The sequence below is a fragment of the Scyliorhinus canicula genome, chromosome 2, assembly GCF_902713615.1.
Source record: "Scyliorhinus canicula chromosome 2, sScyCan1.1, whole genome shotgun sequence".
Lineage (NCBI taxonomy): Eukaryota > Metazoa > Chordata > Chondrichthyes > Carcharhiniformes > Scyliorhinidae > Scyliorhinus > Scyliorhinus canicula.
Genome location: NC_052147.1, coordinates 240,435,935 through 240,451,983, shown reverse-complemented (window position 1 = coordinate 240,451,983; position 16,049 = coordinate 240,435,935). Strand labels below are relative to the sequence as shown.

At 42.1% G+C, this 16,049-nt stretch overlaps 1 protein-coding gene across 13 annotated transcripts in view; it reads left to right on the top strand.

Moving 5' to 3' along the window:
- nckap5l (NCK-associated protein 5-like) overlaps positions 1–16,049 on the top strand; it is an 837,372-nt gene that overhangs the window by 715,252 nt on the left and 106,071 nt on the right. For all 13 annotated transcript variants that reach the window (XM_038789861.1, XM_038789862.1, XM_038789866.1 and 10 more), the window contains 3 exons: positions 3,010–3,187; positions 4,210–4,353; positions 14,187–14,274. In XM_038789861.1, the coding sequence (XP_038645789.1) occupies positions 3,010–3,187; positions 4,210–4,353; positions 14,187–14,274 (410 nt within the window). The remainder of the gene's footprint in view (positions 1–3,009; positions 3,188–4,209; positions 4,354–14,186; positions 14,275–16,049) is intronic.

The following is a 16,049-nucleotide window of genomic DNA, read 5'->3' as shown; positions in this document are numbered from 1 at the left end:
TTATGCAGCCCGCCTGCTTCCTCAATACTACCTGTCCCGCTACAGGTCTTTGTATCATCTGCAAACTAAGCAACAGTGCTTTCAGTTCCTTCTTCCAGATCATTAATGTGTATTGTGAAAAGTTGTCCAAGCACAGACCCCTGAAGCACACCACTAGTCACCGGCTACCATCCTGAAAAAGACCCCTTTATCCCCCCACTCTGCGTTTTGCCAGTCAGCCAATTCTCTGTCTATGCCAGGATTTTACCATAACACCATGGGCTTTTAACTTATTTAACAGTCTCCTATATGGCACCTTGTCAAAGGCCTTCTGGAAATCTAAATAAATCATGTCCACTGGTTCTCCTTTGTCTAACTTCCTTGTTACTTCCTCAAAGAACTCTAACAGATTTGTCAGACAGACCTCCCCTTGACAAAGCCGTTCTGACTCAGTCCTATTTTATCTTGCACTTCCAAGTACTCTGAGATCTCATCTTTAATAACAGACTCTAAAATCTTACCATTGACCGAAGTCAGGCTAACCGGCGTATAATTCCCCGTCTTCTGCCTCCCTCCCTTCTTACATTAGACATTTTCCAGTCCTCTGGGACTCTTCCTGCCTCCAGGGATTCCTGAAAGATCACCACCAATTCCTCTGCAATCTCCTCAGCTATCTCTTTTAGAACTCTGGGGTGTAGTCCATCCGGTCCATGTGATTTATTCACCTTCAGACCTTTCAGTTTCCCCAAAACCTTCTCCTTAGTGATGGTCACTGCACTCACCTCTGCCTCCTGATTCTCCTGGAGCTCTGGCATCCTGCTGGTGTCTTCCACTGTGAAGACTGATGTAAAGTAACTATTCAGTTCCTCTGCCATTTCTTTGTTTCCTATTATTACTTCTCCAGCCATATTTTCCAGTGGTCCAATGTCTATTGTTGCCTCTTGCTTACCTTTTATATATTGAAAAAAACTCTTCCTGTCTTCTTTTGTATTACAAGCTAGCTTGCACTCGTATTTCATCTTCTCCCCCCTTATTGCTTTTTTAGTTGTCTTCTGCTCACTTTTAAAGGCTTCCCAATCCTCTGACTTCCCACTAATCCTCGCCACTTTGTATACTTTTTCTTTAGCTTTTATGCTGTATTTGTGTGCTTGAAATTAAGCACAGAATGTTAAATCTTGTATAATCCTGTCTAAATACCCATTTAACAGGGTGGTAAACAGAAATCTCTGTGAAGTAGCTGCTCTGATACGTAAAATAAACTACTGCCAGTGTGAAATATTATTCTTTCAGGTTTTAATTTGTGGCAATTTAATATTGATTTACTTTTAGCTTTTCTATTCGGTCTTTTTCTTTCTCTTTTAATCTAATCTTCCTTTTGCTTTCTCTCTACCTGAGTTAACATCGAATTCACCCACTCTAATTTATACTTTGTTCTTGATCCTTGTGCTGTTAATTGCACAATCTGTTAATCTAATTGATTAAGGAGTTACACAGTTGCTTTCCCTGTTCACTCGGGTCCGGATGCCTGGTTTCCCTCATTATATTGTTATCAACTTACACATTGACCAACTTGGCACGCAATAACTTTAAAAGCATAACTGTGCAAAGAGAAGTCTAACTAATGGCAGACAAAAGTGGGATTTTCTGGCTGTTTCCACAGGTGGGATTTTCAGTCCTGCTGACAGCAAACCCCCTCCCCCCGGGTTCCCCAGTGGCGGAAGGTGCAAACAACGGGGAAACCCCGGGCAAAGGCGGGGCAACGCTGCAGCTGCAAAACACTCCACGGGAGCAGGGGGAGAAATCCCACGCATTTTTAAATTTCTCATTACAGCAAAATCTGGGACATTCAACATGAAGTAAGTGGTAGAGGAAATCAGGAAAATTCTTGACTTGCCCCCCCCTCCCCCCCTCCCCACCTCCCCACCTGATGAAAATGTGCCCACAAAAGTGAAAAATTCATTGCCTGGAGGTGGGCTAACCAACTCCGGGAAAAGGATGAAGGCAACCACAGGGTGCGGAGCCAAGCTGTTTAAAAGCTCCGCCTCAATGCTGTCAGACTTTGCCCTCCGGCCCTCACCTATGAGACCACTCCCCCCCCCCCCCCCCCCCCCCCCCCCCCACCATCCATGCCAGTTCATGCTACCCACCCAATCCCATGGTGTCTCATACTCTCCATGCCTAGGTATGGCCCTCTACTGTTTACCATCTCCCCATGGCCCCTCATATATCCAATGCCAAGCTATGGTACATCAATCTAATACAACTAATGAACCCTATAATGAACATAGCTAATATTAAAAAAAGCCTTAAACAAATCATTCTTTCATTACTTTCCACTATGTTAAAGATGTCCTTTCACTAAATCTCAGTAAAAATGTCTAGATCCTTTAAAGTATCAATAATGGAAAGACAGGCACTTAAAACCTCTTGGCCTTTTGTGATTAAATATTGTGCACAAGGTGGCAGAGATGAGCATGCGAGAGCTGCCAATCAAGCAATGTTTTCCCTGAGGCTTTGTTGTCTCTTAGGAGTAATGAATATCAGTGCTCTCAGCCAAGCCTAATTATGTATTCTCGATGTATCATTTTTGGAGGGGTCCCAAGCCATCCTGACTCAAAGAAAATCCTGGCCATATTTTCTTCCAGGCAGTTTCACATGTTAATATTTTATTGTACATACTTTATTTTATATATATATATATATACATATAAATATATATGCATAGAAAAAAATTGAAACATGCTGTGTGTGAATTTGTAAATATGGTGTTAGCATGGACAATGAATGTGTGTCAATGTATTCACTGGAATCCACAACAGGAACATTTTCATACAAAAGCAGTTATGAATATTTTTTAACACAAATTGCAACAGGCAGATTATATCAAGGCTAAGTCAGAAACATTTATCATTCAAAGGTCTGGAGACAGAAAGATACAACAGGGTTACTTTCAACATTAAAGTAGAATGAGCAATTGACTGATTGAAGAAGGATGGTGCAATTCATCAGTGGAATCACTTTTACCTGCAGAGTTGATAAGAAGGCTGCTCATCAGAAAGAAAATGGATCAAATCATGTTTCCTGCAGGAACATGTCTAAGGGCAACTCCCATGGCTCCGTATTTCCTAGCAACTCTATCTGTGTTCAGGCAAACCTCGGGAAGAATTACAAAATGAAGCCAGCCACAGAGATTCAAAATGAAATTCATGTAAGTTTGAACTCTTTCAATCTCTTATTCCAGGAAAAGGAAAAGAGCTGTAAATAACCTTTGCCAGAGCAATTAAGGTCAAGATAAATTTACTAAACTGTAATTAAATTAAGCATACTTCTGATCAACACTTGAGAAAACACATAATAATTGAAGCATTTGGAAAGAAATACCTTGCTCTAATGGCATAATGACCCTGTAACTTTATGGAGAGAATCCTGCATAAGTAGGAGAAGACTACACTCTCTCCCCTTACCCTACTTCCTATGCCATCCAGCTGCCTGAGAAGGCCACAGACCCATTCCCAAATTGGGATATATAACTGGGATAAGTGCTTCTGTGACACCAGACCTGTTAGTCTGGCAAATCAGTGGCATTCAGCTGTTCAAACGGGGGACCAGAAAAGGATTTTTAAAAAATAAGTTAAGGGGAAATTCAGGGCCAATGGCTTTCAATTAAGCATTGAACCTTGCTAGAATCTTGCAATTTTCATGCAATTTTGCCTTAATACCAGTATTCCTTTATGAAACCATTCAATCATGTTGCTTATTTTAGGTGCCTCGCAGTATGTTACAACACTGCATCAGTTCATATAACCCTCAGAGGCAATAAAAATAAAATTAAGTATATTTTAAATGAAAAAAGTTTCCTTTTCTCTCCCTATTTCTATAATTTATCACGTGGAGAGCCCAGGTTTTTTTTAAATGACATGTAAATTGTCGATTCACTATCATATGTTAATTTTAATGGACTGAATACTCCCGCTGACAAATTAGGCCTTATCCCTTATATTATGAAATATGCTTTTCTCGATATAAATGCCGATTTCATTTTTCATTGTACAATTACCTTTCACCAACTATAAGGCTGATACCAAAATGGATACAATTCTTTAAATATCCCTTCATGGCATTTCTGCAGCATCTCAATAATAGCTGTAAAAACTGTACTTCTCTTTAGGTATTACCGTTAGTCTTATTCTCTGTTCTCATCTTATCATCATGAATATCCCTTAATTGCAGAAGGAGTTGCTAATTGATTCTGAGGGTGAAGGTGATTCAAATCCGCATGAAAGTTACGTTGAACTGTGGCAGCTGCATGATCCTTCTCTAGGGAAACCATCTAATTGGCAAGGTTTAAATTATGAGAACCAAGGGAACCAAAAGGTAAAATTCAGCATTTATATTATCACGTTCTTGTAGTTTTTGGCAACATATTGTCACAGGTTAAACCCAAGTCACAGGGGTGTGAATTTGTGTGCATTGTGCTACTTAAACATTAATCATTTTTCAGTAGTGCGAGCTATCACAAGCTAAAACCAAGTGTTAACTATTTAGAAATTCACATGGGCCATGTTTTCTTCAATTGCTAGGTTGAGCAAAAACATAAAAGTGAATTTATAAGCTGTTGGTAAAATTGGGAACTGATTCTTATGCCGGTTTACTGCTGCTCTGAGGTTTTTGAATGGGCCCATTGGGAGATGTATAATCAGATTGGCTGTGCAGTACAATGGGCCAACAGTGTGAACCAGCTATACCCTCATTAGCTATCTCAATGCTATCCCTTCATTAATATTGTTGACACCTCACACTTGTGCCTTCTCCTCAACATCACTGTAAACATTTGTGGTGAGTGCATCTATGCCTGTTTCAATGGGGAATGGTAACATTTGGTACTATGGTCAGGTTCCAGTGATCCTTGCAAATTAGCGGAATTCTCTGAAAGAGAGGAATTGGACCCCCCCCCCCCCCCCCCATGCCACAGCCCCTCTGCTCTGTGTGCCTCGGTATGGGTGGATGATCTTGGAATATGCCAATGGTTCAATACAATCCTCTCATTAATGTACAATTCAGTTATCTTAAAGATAAGGACACTGATTTTGAGACAGGGTGATTTTGTGCATGTAAACTCATCATTGCAGTTGATTTCTTTCCCATTGTGGCATGCATAATGCAATTTGTGTCCCAGTATTTTTACTCCTTAAATCTGGATATATTCTTGTTTCTATTTATTAGGTGAGCACGGTACTATATGAATATATCTTTAAAATCTACTTTCCCTCTAATTCTAAGCAATGATGATAATAAACTCTTTTAAGCTTGCCTCTTGTAGAATTTCTTCCAGATCTACTGAATAGGTGTCATTGAATGTTTGTAACAAATTGTCACAATTGTTGCTTCTGTGACATATATAGGGCCACCATTCTCCACCATGAATCTATCCTTAATGCTTTATTATAGGGATTAATAGTATGTACATGTTGAGGTAAGAAATTTCGCTGTTTTCAAATTTAATTGAGCCACAAATATTACTCGGTGCTGAATTCAAAAAAGCCTAATTTTCACTGCATCAAGGGTCTTATCATACAATGTAGGAATTATACATCTTTAGTTGTAAATACTTTTGAAGGGCAGATATGTAGAATCATAGAATCTCTATGGTGCAGAAAGAGGCCATTTGGCCCATCGAGTCTGTACCTACCAACCCTCCAAAAGAACACTCTACCTAGGCCCACTCCCCTGCACTATCCCTGTAACCCCACCTAACCATTGGACACTCAGGGGCAATTTAGCATGGCCAAGCCACCTAAGTCGCACATCTTTGGACTGTGGGTGGAAACCGGACCCACCGGAGGAAACCCACATAGAGCCGGGTTGAATGTTCAAATTCCACAGACAGTTACCAAGGTCGGAATTGAACCCTGATCCCTGGCGCTGTGAGGCAGCAGCACTAACTACTTTGCCACCGTGTCATGTAGAACGGCCAAGCTATTTAAATGGCCAGTCCTTTAAAAAAATTGAAAACAAACAACCTGCATGTGTCTGAGAGAGTTCAAATAAACAAATTCAGCAGTTTCCATGGTTGTCTGTTAATATAACACTAAATACTATCATTATAGCATTACAAATGCTTGGTTACTTTCATTATCACAGTAGGGGTTGAAAGTTCACCTTCTGCTTGGTAGCTCAAAAAGGTTATTAAATGATCGGATGCCTTTGGGGTTATGAGTATACTGTTTGTTTTGATAAGGGATTAATTACTTGAAGGATTTAAATATATTGATGTATTGAATGGTCTTTTGTGAATGGGAATGTTTTTTCATATATAGCGAAATATGTGCATTTAGAACATTATTTTATTTAATCTCAAAATGGTTCCTGACATCTGCCCGTGGTGCTTATGGATGAGTTGGCATGGAGGGTGTCAGAACAAAGGGTGGTGGTTGTGTGCAGCATAGGTTGGCATGAGTTGGCATCGGGGGTATGGAGAATGGGTTGGGGTATGGGGATGAGAGATAGAGGGTCTAAAACATAAGCAAATAACTCGGATGAAGTCCCAAAGAACTGAGCTGAACCTTTTAAACCACCCACCTTGGCAGCTAGCAGCCCTTGTGACAACCTCCAATCTGCAGCTGGGAATGGCAAACTCTATCCCACACCTGCTCCCCTGGAATGAAGATTCTGTCCTTCGGACATCTTCCCGGGTCAAGAAAGCCACACAATTTCCCAAAATTATACTTAAGCTGAATAGGTGTTTATTTGCTGCCTGAGAATGGTAATAGGGTCTGCCTTGCAGGAATATTTGATTTTTAAAAAAATAATGCTCACAAAATTCATATTCCCAGGGTCAAATGTTTCAAAATCATACACTTTTGCAATTTGCCAACAGACTGCAAATTATGCTAATAAATTGACATTTCTGCCATCATTTTGAAAAAGAGGAAAATATTGCTCAAATTTACCTGTTGTATCTTCGAGAAAAAGCAAGTGGTGGTGAGACTCTGCCCTAGCAGATGGAATGAAAGCTATGAGGGAAACCCGATATGTATAATGGTGCACTGATCACATGATAAATATGGGTAAGAAAACCCATTTAGTTCATCTTAAATTATCTATCCAGAAAGACCCTGAAGGCTGAGGTCCCTCCATTTCAATATTCAATTGTTGTTTAAAAGATTCCAGGAATTTTGACCTCTCTACTCTTCCTGGAAATCCATCCGATTCATTGATCATCTTTTTTTGTGAAAAAATTATATACATCAGTCTTGCATTTTACCCTTTAAATTTAGTTCAGTTATTTACTATTACAAATTTAACTTCTTCATTTCCTTAACCATCATTCATTTTATATTTCACCTCATGAATATATCTTTCCACACCACAAATGTTTCTCCAGTCTTTATTTATAATTCAAACCCCTGAAACTAGTGATGACCCAACACCATTCATAGGTGCCAGATCTTCAACTGTATTTTCTTCCTTTGCACTCTGCTTTTCACTTGTCTGCATTAAATGTCACATTCTGTTGGTTTGTCCACTGATATATTTTGACCAACTTATTCTGTAATTTCTGAGCTATCTCCTCCAGTTCCACAAACCCTGCCGAGGATTACCTTGCCCTCTGAGTCAAGGGATGATCTATGAAACGAGTAAACCTAAGAAGAATGAGGAGAAAAATGATTTCAGTATAATTGCAACATATTGTTACATAGTTGAAAGCTTTCTGTAATTTTTTTTAGGTAAAGCTTGTCACCTGATGCACACGTACGTTTTTAAAAGATTCAGTTCAACTACTAATTTTTCAGCTATGGAAATTCTGACCCTATTTTTATTGACATTCAATTTTAAACTCTTAAAAACAAATGTTTTCAAGAAAGCTTTGGTTTAGACTTTCCACCTTGATTAGTTTGATGTCTAATATAGACGTCTTTTGCATTATTGCTTTAATAGTACTTGGACATATAAGCGTATCTAAAACTGACCTTGTGCTGTCATTGTGAGGAGAGTGAATTGGAAGTCGGGAAATATGCAACATGCAGGAAATTCAATCCTTGTGATCTAGAACTTTGATAGCGAAGTATAACCCCTTATCAGAGTCATTATATTCAGCTACGGTTCATTTAATATGAGGTTGACAGACTAAAGTATAGCTTCTGTAAACAAGCACTTCAGACATACATGTTGCTTGTAATTTTTAGCTTTTTAAAAAAAAATCTTATTGCTTGCGGTGAGAATTTTTTGGTTTTTCCATTTTTGTTTGCATAAAAATCCAAAACTTACATATTTGATGGATAATTTGGGTGCACTTTACTGCATCAGCTGAATATTATAATGTGAAAAGTGCTGAGACACATTTGAATTATGTAAATGGAAACAGTTAAGGATATCTTATAATTCATTCTGACCTGTGTCAGCTTGTCTCCTTCATCTTGCAAAATCCATTCTGCCTGACTCTGTCTCATGCATCTACACGGTAAAATGAGCTTTGTATAACATTTTATCATGAAAGAATGACACTTTGCATCTTGAAAGATCTTTATAATACTCAGCCTTATATATGTTCAGCTATAATCAGGATAGAGAATTGCAAGATTTTCAAAATAATTCATGATTTTTTCCCAAAAGATTGAATAAAATTGCCATAAAAGCAAATCTAGTTTTTTGGGGGGAAAAAGATTGCTAATCAAAATTGTCGTAACCAGAAAATTATCTTTATAGCGTTATAAATTGATTCAGATCATTACATAAGTTTTCTTGCCCTATTTGCTCCTAATTAGAAATGGCATGCAAAGGACAGTTGGGCAATTAAACACCATGACCAAATAATATTTATTATTGGTTAACAGACAGCATGCTTTGGAGTTTCTTAATAGTATAACAAAGGTTATTAGACTTTTACTGTACAATCATTGGTTATTAATAGTTTATGACAGATAATCCATACTTTATTTTGTATATGTACATATAAAGGCAAATTTCTACATTTTTGTGTTTCTCAAGTCTCTCTTTTCCTTGTGCTTTGTGCTTGGCCTGTGACATCCTGGGAACTGACATTTTTGTAGGATCTCATCTCCAGTGACTTCTTGAATTGAGAGAGTGAGGCACATTTCATTGTCCTTGTTCATGAGATCACTGAGCAGTGTTATAGAAAATGTCTGTTCCCTGGCTGCTTCAGACCAATAAGACGCACAGCAACGACCAGAGACTGTTTCTGCTTTTAGATTAACCTGTCTACTGATAGAGAAACATATCAAATAATGTCAGCCTATTTGGGCTTAACAGGCAGTTGAGGAAATCTTGCCTGCTGTAATGGTGCTGTGAATTTGGGAGAAACCTGGAATTCTCAGGCTGTTGTGGCCCATGTTACACGGGCAAGATCTAACAACCATGTTGCGCCCAACGCGGATCTGGGCGTGCTGGTTAAATAGCGGGAAAGGCCAACATCGAGATTCACGCCAGCTGCGAATCAGTTTTCTATCTAACAGGCATGCTCCCGATGACGAGTTCCGGATCTCGCCCAAAGATGACGAGAATATCATTTACGCTCATTTGCATTTATTTCAATCTCATCAGCGAGATTTAAGTTGAATATTGGCTCCCCAGCGAGAAATCATACAGGCGTTGTTTAGTACTCCTTTTAAAACCGTGAAGCAGGTACAATGGCTGCTGAGGGAAACTGTTGAGGTAAGTAGCCATTGCCATTTTCGAACATGCAGTTCAAGGGTACTGAAACTGCTTCCCCCGTGCCCGGCATAGCAGGCACTCTCAGGGGGTTGAGCTTGGTCGGGGTGCTGAAGTATTCTAGGTTGGGGATTTCCCCTGGACTGGGGGTAGGGTGGGATGAGTGGAGCAGAGGGTAATGGGGGTGGGGATGCGGGCAGGCCTGCTGTTAAGGCGTAGCATGTTTTAATAGGGATCATTGGACATTTCCATTTCCGCTAGCTAGACATAGGGATCTCCTCCTCCCAATGCCCACTTAATGCTCCTCAATCTTCTTGATCTTACATGGTCTAGTGCTATATCTAGGTGTGACCCCAGGATGCATATCAGAGGTGAAGGCTGCCTGCTGCTTTTAACGCCCTTTGATGCCCTTGGTGTACATCTTCTCGACGCTCTGGAGCCCCGTCCGACTTACTGGTGTCCTCGAGCCACCTGGTTCTACCCAGTGCCCTTGAGATGCACTGATGTCAGGAGGAGGTGATTCAGAAGGACTGGAGACAGCTCTTGTCTCCTTGGTACAAGGCCTGCGTTGACTTCCAGTGCTTCCTCCAGCCTGACAGTGCCCCGAGAATCCTGGGGTCCCCATGGTAAGGTGGAACAGCTGGAGTGAGCTCCAGTGGCTTCTGAGTGTTCTGGCACTGCTGGCTCCCTGTTGGCTGTACCATGGTGTTGATACCCTCAGCGATGCTCCTCAATGACTAGGCCATACTGGACAGTGCCCTTGCAATGTCCACTTGCCCCTCAACAACTGGGGCATGATGTTGAGGCCCTCATCCATGGCTGTCACAGACCAAGATGCAGACCTCGTCCTGCAGGCTTTCCACTGCAATCGCCACCCGAGCAGTGTTGGTATCATCTCCTATGCCCGTAGGCTTCGGGATTCCTCCAATCAGCTGACATCTCTTTTTAATCTCAAAGCCATGTCTCAGCATCTGCATCAGCTCTGGGGTAGCCTTGTCCAAAGGCTCGGCATCTGACTGGGACTCAGTAGAGTCCTGGGATCCGTCAGACCTCCTACTGTTGTCTCCTGTTCTACCTCCACCGGATATGCATCAGCAACTGTGAGGTGCTCACCAGATTGTGCCCCAAAAGCCTGCCCAATAATATCACCCACCAAGATGTGTGTTTCTGTACTGATGGAAGGTGAGGGTGATAACTGTTACGCCTCGATGGTGGTCTTTCCTCTGAGGTGATCGCTGAGAGTGACATGGGGGGGACGGGGGACCGGTGGGGGGGGGGGGGGGGGGGGAGATTGACTGCGGATGGCCTGGCCCCATCAGATGGAGATCCTGCAAGAGAATGAACATGTGGTCAGTGAGAGGGAAGGATCATTTAGTCTGATATGAACATCTCACTTGAGACATGCCATCTGGGTGAAGCGGCGGTGGTTCCTCACCTCTGCTGGGCAGGCCAACCTTGCTGTTGGTGACTGCTATCTCCTCAGACAATCCTGCAATCACCAGGGCCTGTTCCTCATAGGGGGTGAGGACTTGGATCTCTGGTCCTCCGCCCTCTGTCTCGGTCCTTTCCCGCTTATTATGCGCTGTCTTTTCCTTCGTGAGCTGGGTGCTGGATGGATCCGGGTGTCTGTAGCAAGCGGGCAGCGTGGTTGTGGTTGCTGGTGAGTGCCATGGGGTGCTGAGGAACAAGCACGAAAATTGGATGTGGGGACGGTGCAAAGTTTCAGTCAGTAATTTCTGGGGGGGTGGACAGGGGTTCGGAATTTGAGGGGTGGCAGGCGCAACAATAGAAACAGAGGGCGGAAATTTCCAGACACGTTCGCCCAGCGCTCAGAGAATCCCGCTCAAGGTCAATGGATTTTTTTCATTGTCGGCATGTCGCCCGTGGCGTTCTTGCAGTGGGTGGGGGTGGGGGGGGGCAGGAGAATCCTGCTTATAGAAGACAAAAACAGGAGGAGGCCATTTAGCCCTTTGAGCCTGCTCCGCCATTCATTGTGACCATGGCTGATGCCAGAAGAGACAGCTCGGACGTCATTTGACATTGGATGTCCTTCTTGTCATGCTGCCCTTACTGACAACCACTGTGATTGTCTCCCAGGTGGTATTGGTGACCCCGCTGTGACTGTCTCCCAGGTGGTATTGGTGACCCCGCTGCGACTGTCTCCCAGGTGGTATTGGTGACCCCGCTGTGACTGCCTCCCAGGTGGTATTGGTGACCCCGCTGTGACTGTCTCCCAGGTGGTATTGGTGACCCCGCTGCGACTGTCTCCCAGGTGGTATTGGTGACCCCGCTGTGACTGTCTCCCAGGTGGTATTGGTGACCCCGCTGTGACTGTCTCCCAGGTGGTATTGGTGACCCCGCTGTGACTGTCTCCCAGGTGGTATTGGTGACCCCGCTGCAACTGTCTCCCAGGTGGTATTGGTGACCCCGCTGCGACTGTCTCCCAGGTGGTATTGGTGACCCCGCTACTCAGACCCAGGGAACAGGATGTCCTGTCTCGCATCAATGGCATCGACACGCCAGGTCAGGTCGATATCTCCAAAGCGAAGAGCAGGTCTGTGCGCTGACATGCTTGTGTGTTCACTGGGAGTGCTGAGAGAGCTCATAAGAGCAGCTCCCCCTTATTATCGGTGAGACACTGAGGCACAGGTGTGGCAAATCAGATGGCGGGGCAGTCAGTAATGGCGAGAACATTGGAATTCCCTATGGAATTACCTGCCCAGAGAAACAGTTGAGGCTGTTTTTTTCAACTAAGTTGGTGAAAAGACGGGAAGGATGGGGTGGCACCTCCTTCATGGAATGCTCTATACATTATGGAAACGCCCTCAAGATTGTATCCCACTTTGTGCTTCCCCTCCTGGCCTCCAAAGTCAGTCCCCCCCATGTATATCTATGTCCAAGAAACCTGGAATGTACCTCGGTCTAGTGTCCACCTTTAATCTGCGTGGGCCTCCTTGGAGTCTCAGCAGTGTCCACTACTGAGTTCTGGTGCAGCTGGGACTGCAAGGACCTCCAGTCTTGGTTTAGTTAGACCACCTCCAACATGCTATTGCTGCGGAGCAGTGTTATTTCAAGTTGGTTGATTTGGAACCAACCTTTCTTGTGGTTGAGGATAAACCCATTCCCAAGTAAGTCCAGCCTAATGGCTGAAGGCTGAGCGCACACATTATGCATTTACCACATGTTTGTGTCACTGCAATATCCAGCATTCATGACCGACCCCTAATTGTCCTTTAGAGGGTAATGATGCTATAATATGCTGAGTAGTGGAAGATGGACCAAAGTGACGAGGCTGTTTTTCTCAACTAAATTGGTGAAAAGACAGGAAAGATGGGATGCTCTGTTCTGGATCACGATGAACTTCAGTATTGTTAGAACAGCGCTCATCCAGGCAAGTGAAAATTATTCCATCACACTCCTGACTTTATAGATAATGGTCTTGGGGGAAGTCAAGAGGTGAGCTTCTTGCTGCAAACTACCCAGCATCTGTCCTTGCTTTAGTTGTCACCTTTACTTGACTAGTTCAGTTAAGTGTTATTGCCCCCAGGGAGCTAATGGTGGTTGATTCACCAACAGCAATGCCATTGAATGTCGAGAGATGTTTAGACTTTGTCTAGTTGGAAATGGTCATTGCATGAAGCTGACGTGGCATGGTTGTTACTTGAAGTGTAAGATGCAGCCAGCAGCATAACATAGGTCGGCTGCATGTAACAGTCTACACACATCAGTCTGAGACCAATACCTGATAAAAACTCTTAACAATGTTGCACAAAACAATTCTGTAATTCAATTGACCTGCCATTCTTAGTGTTGGATACACCAACCCTGCACAGGGTTGGGTGCTACTCTGCCTGTACAAAACTAATTTCAGATCAATTAACATTGCTGAACTGTTCATATCCACAACGCTGTCAATGTGTGTAGAGGGCTTTGAATTACTGCACAGGTATATTTCCCCATGGTTGCCAAACATACTCTGTAATATAAAGTGCACTGTTTCAACTGCTGAAGAACTAGCCCAGTTAATAAACTAGTTTCGTTGGAAGCTTCCATTGATTGAAAAATATGAAATGGAGCATTGATAGCTGCCAGGGCTGGTATTCAGGCTTGGGCTCTTTACTTACTTGACTAGTGGGTCACCTAATTATGTTCAGAATATGTTTAATCACCATAGAAAAAAGTTTGAATGACCTTTTCGGTGACATACTTAAATTTGCAGTCTGAGTCCTTGTTATATCAGTGAGTGCAAAAAAAAAACATTTACAACCTATATAAAATATTGAAGAAACGACTGCCAATTCAGAAGCAGACTCTTCTCTTCAATGTAATTGTAATTTGCTGCATTGTATGCTGAGTTAAGAAAAAATAATGACTCACCCAAAATATATCGCTAAATGTTATAAGGTTAAGAAGTTACTATAGTTGGCTGAATGTTTGATTCAGAACAAAAATTGAGTGTTTTGTAGTTAGTTCATTAATGTTCATATTTTTGTTATTTATTCATCTAAAATGTTTCAATGCAACTGTGATTGCTGCAGATTATGAGTGCCCCTGAAAAAATAAATGTAAATCCAGATAACGTGAAGGAAGCCATCTCTGAATCCACATGCCAAGATCAAATAATAGGTACGGAAATTATATAAACAAATTCGTTACTTTCTCTAGTCGGTTTATGTCTGTTATGCTGAAAACTAGGCAAATGTTATGAAACAGTATTAAAATCTTTTCAGCAAATTTAGGCAGTTCAGAAACATTTTAACATGAGAAGCTTTTTCGGGATGCATTCATTGATCACTGTCAAGGCTAAAATAGCCTATTCTCCAAGGTTGTCCTTTAAAATTTCATTTGATTTCTGTATTGCGTCTTCTCAATATATTGGCTATGAGTAAGATTGCTATTTCTGAAATCCGATACACAGAAGAGCACCAAGCTCTTCTCTTTAATTTTTCATGTCCTGAAAACTCCAGGATCTTATTCCACATTTGACAAAGTTCACAAGTGTACCTTCTCAATGTCACAATTTGTTCCCCTAAGATCTTGCATGTGACTTATTCTGTAAGTATATGGCCGTTTTAACTCTATTATAACGGTGAGCATATACAATATAGCAACCTTTAATGAACATGTTATATACACCACCAAGCAGCTGAAAAATATAAATTGATGGGCTATGTCCTGTGAGGGCTCCAGAGTCCGATTTGTGAAACAGGTAACGTAAATAGTCTCTCAGTTCATTGCATCACTGTCACAGGGAAACGGTAATGGTAAATTTTACAGAAAAATAGTGTTACTAAACAGCGTAAAACAAGGGAAAGTTATTAATTGCATTAAACCTGTATGTGTCACCATTTCAGCATCATGAATTCAACCGAACTTACTCAATCTCTTGAAGGAAGGCTGCTCAAAAGTTCCAAAAAGAGAGTCATATTGGACTCGTAACAGTAACTCTGTTTCTCTCTCCTCAGCTGCCAGACCTGTTGAGCTTTCCAGCACTTTCTGTTTTTATTTCAGATCTCCAGCATTCACTGTTTTTTCCTTTAATTTTTATGGTCAAAATTATTTCCTGACTTCCAAAGTTAATGCAATGCAATTATAGAATAACCATATTACAGCTATTGTATTAACTATGGATCCACAGGTGATGTTTCCATTGATTAAGTCACGCAGATACATTGTTGTACTGTGCATCATGTTCTGGTCTTCAGTATTGTGACTCATGCTTATTCCCTTCATTCTTGACCTTAACCAGATTTCTATTCTGCTTGTTTTTAAGGATTTAATCAACATAACACATTATTGTGTAGGGTTGGCAGGAAAGTCTGCTAAAGTCACTTGGTCTTGTCAATGCAGCACATTGTCCTCTAGTTCTATGCTCATGGTTAAAAGTCAATAGCCTGCTTAAGCCAGCACACAATCCTTGTGGAGATGAGGTTCCATCTTCACACTGAGAACACCATTCATTGTGATGTATGTCAGTGCTAAATGGGATGGATTCACATCGGCTCTATCAGCTCAAAATCATTGAGGCAATATGGGCCAACAGAACAAAATGGAATTGTATTCCACCACAATGTGTAACAAGAGGTTTTGTGACGCAGTGGGTAGAGTTGCTTCCTCTGAGCCAGAGTTTCCAGGTTTCAGTCCCATCCCAGGCCGTATTGCTGGCAGGTCGTTGACCTTTCTCCGGCACTGGGTTCCAGTATCCCTGGTGACATTCCCAGAGCTGACCGCCGCAGCCAATTCCTCCCAGGTGGCATCAGCTGTCCTGTGGCTGACAGCCATGGGAAACAGGGCATCCGGTCTGATTTTGGCCACATCCAACAGTCTGGCCAGGTCAGCACGGCATCCCTGAATTGTAGGGCTGGTTTCCTCGGTGGCATGGCTGCGAGCTGTGCAGGGTT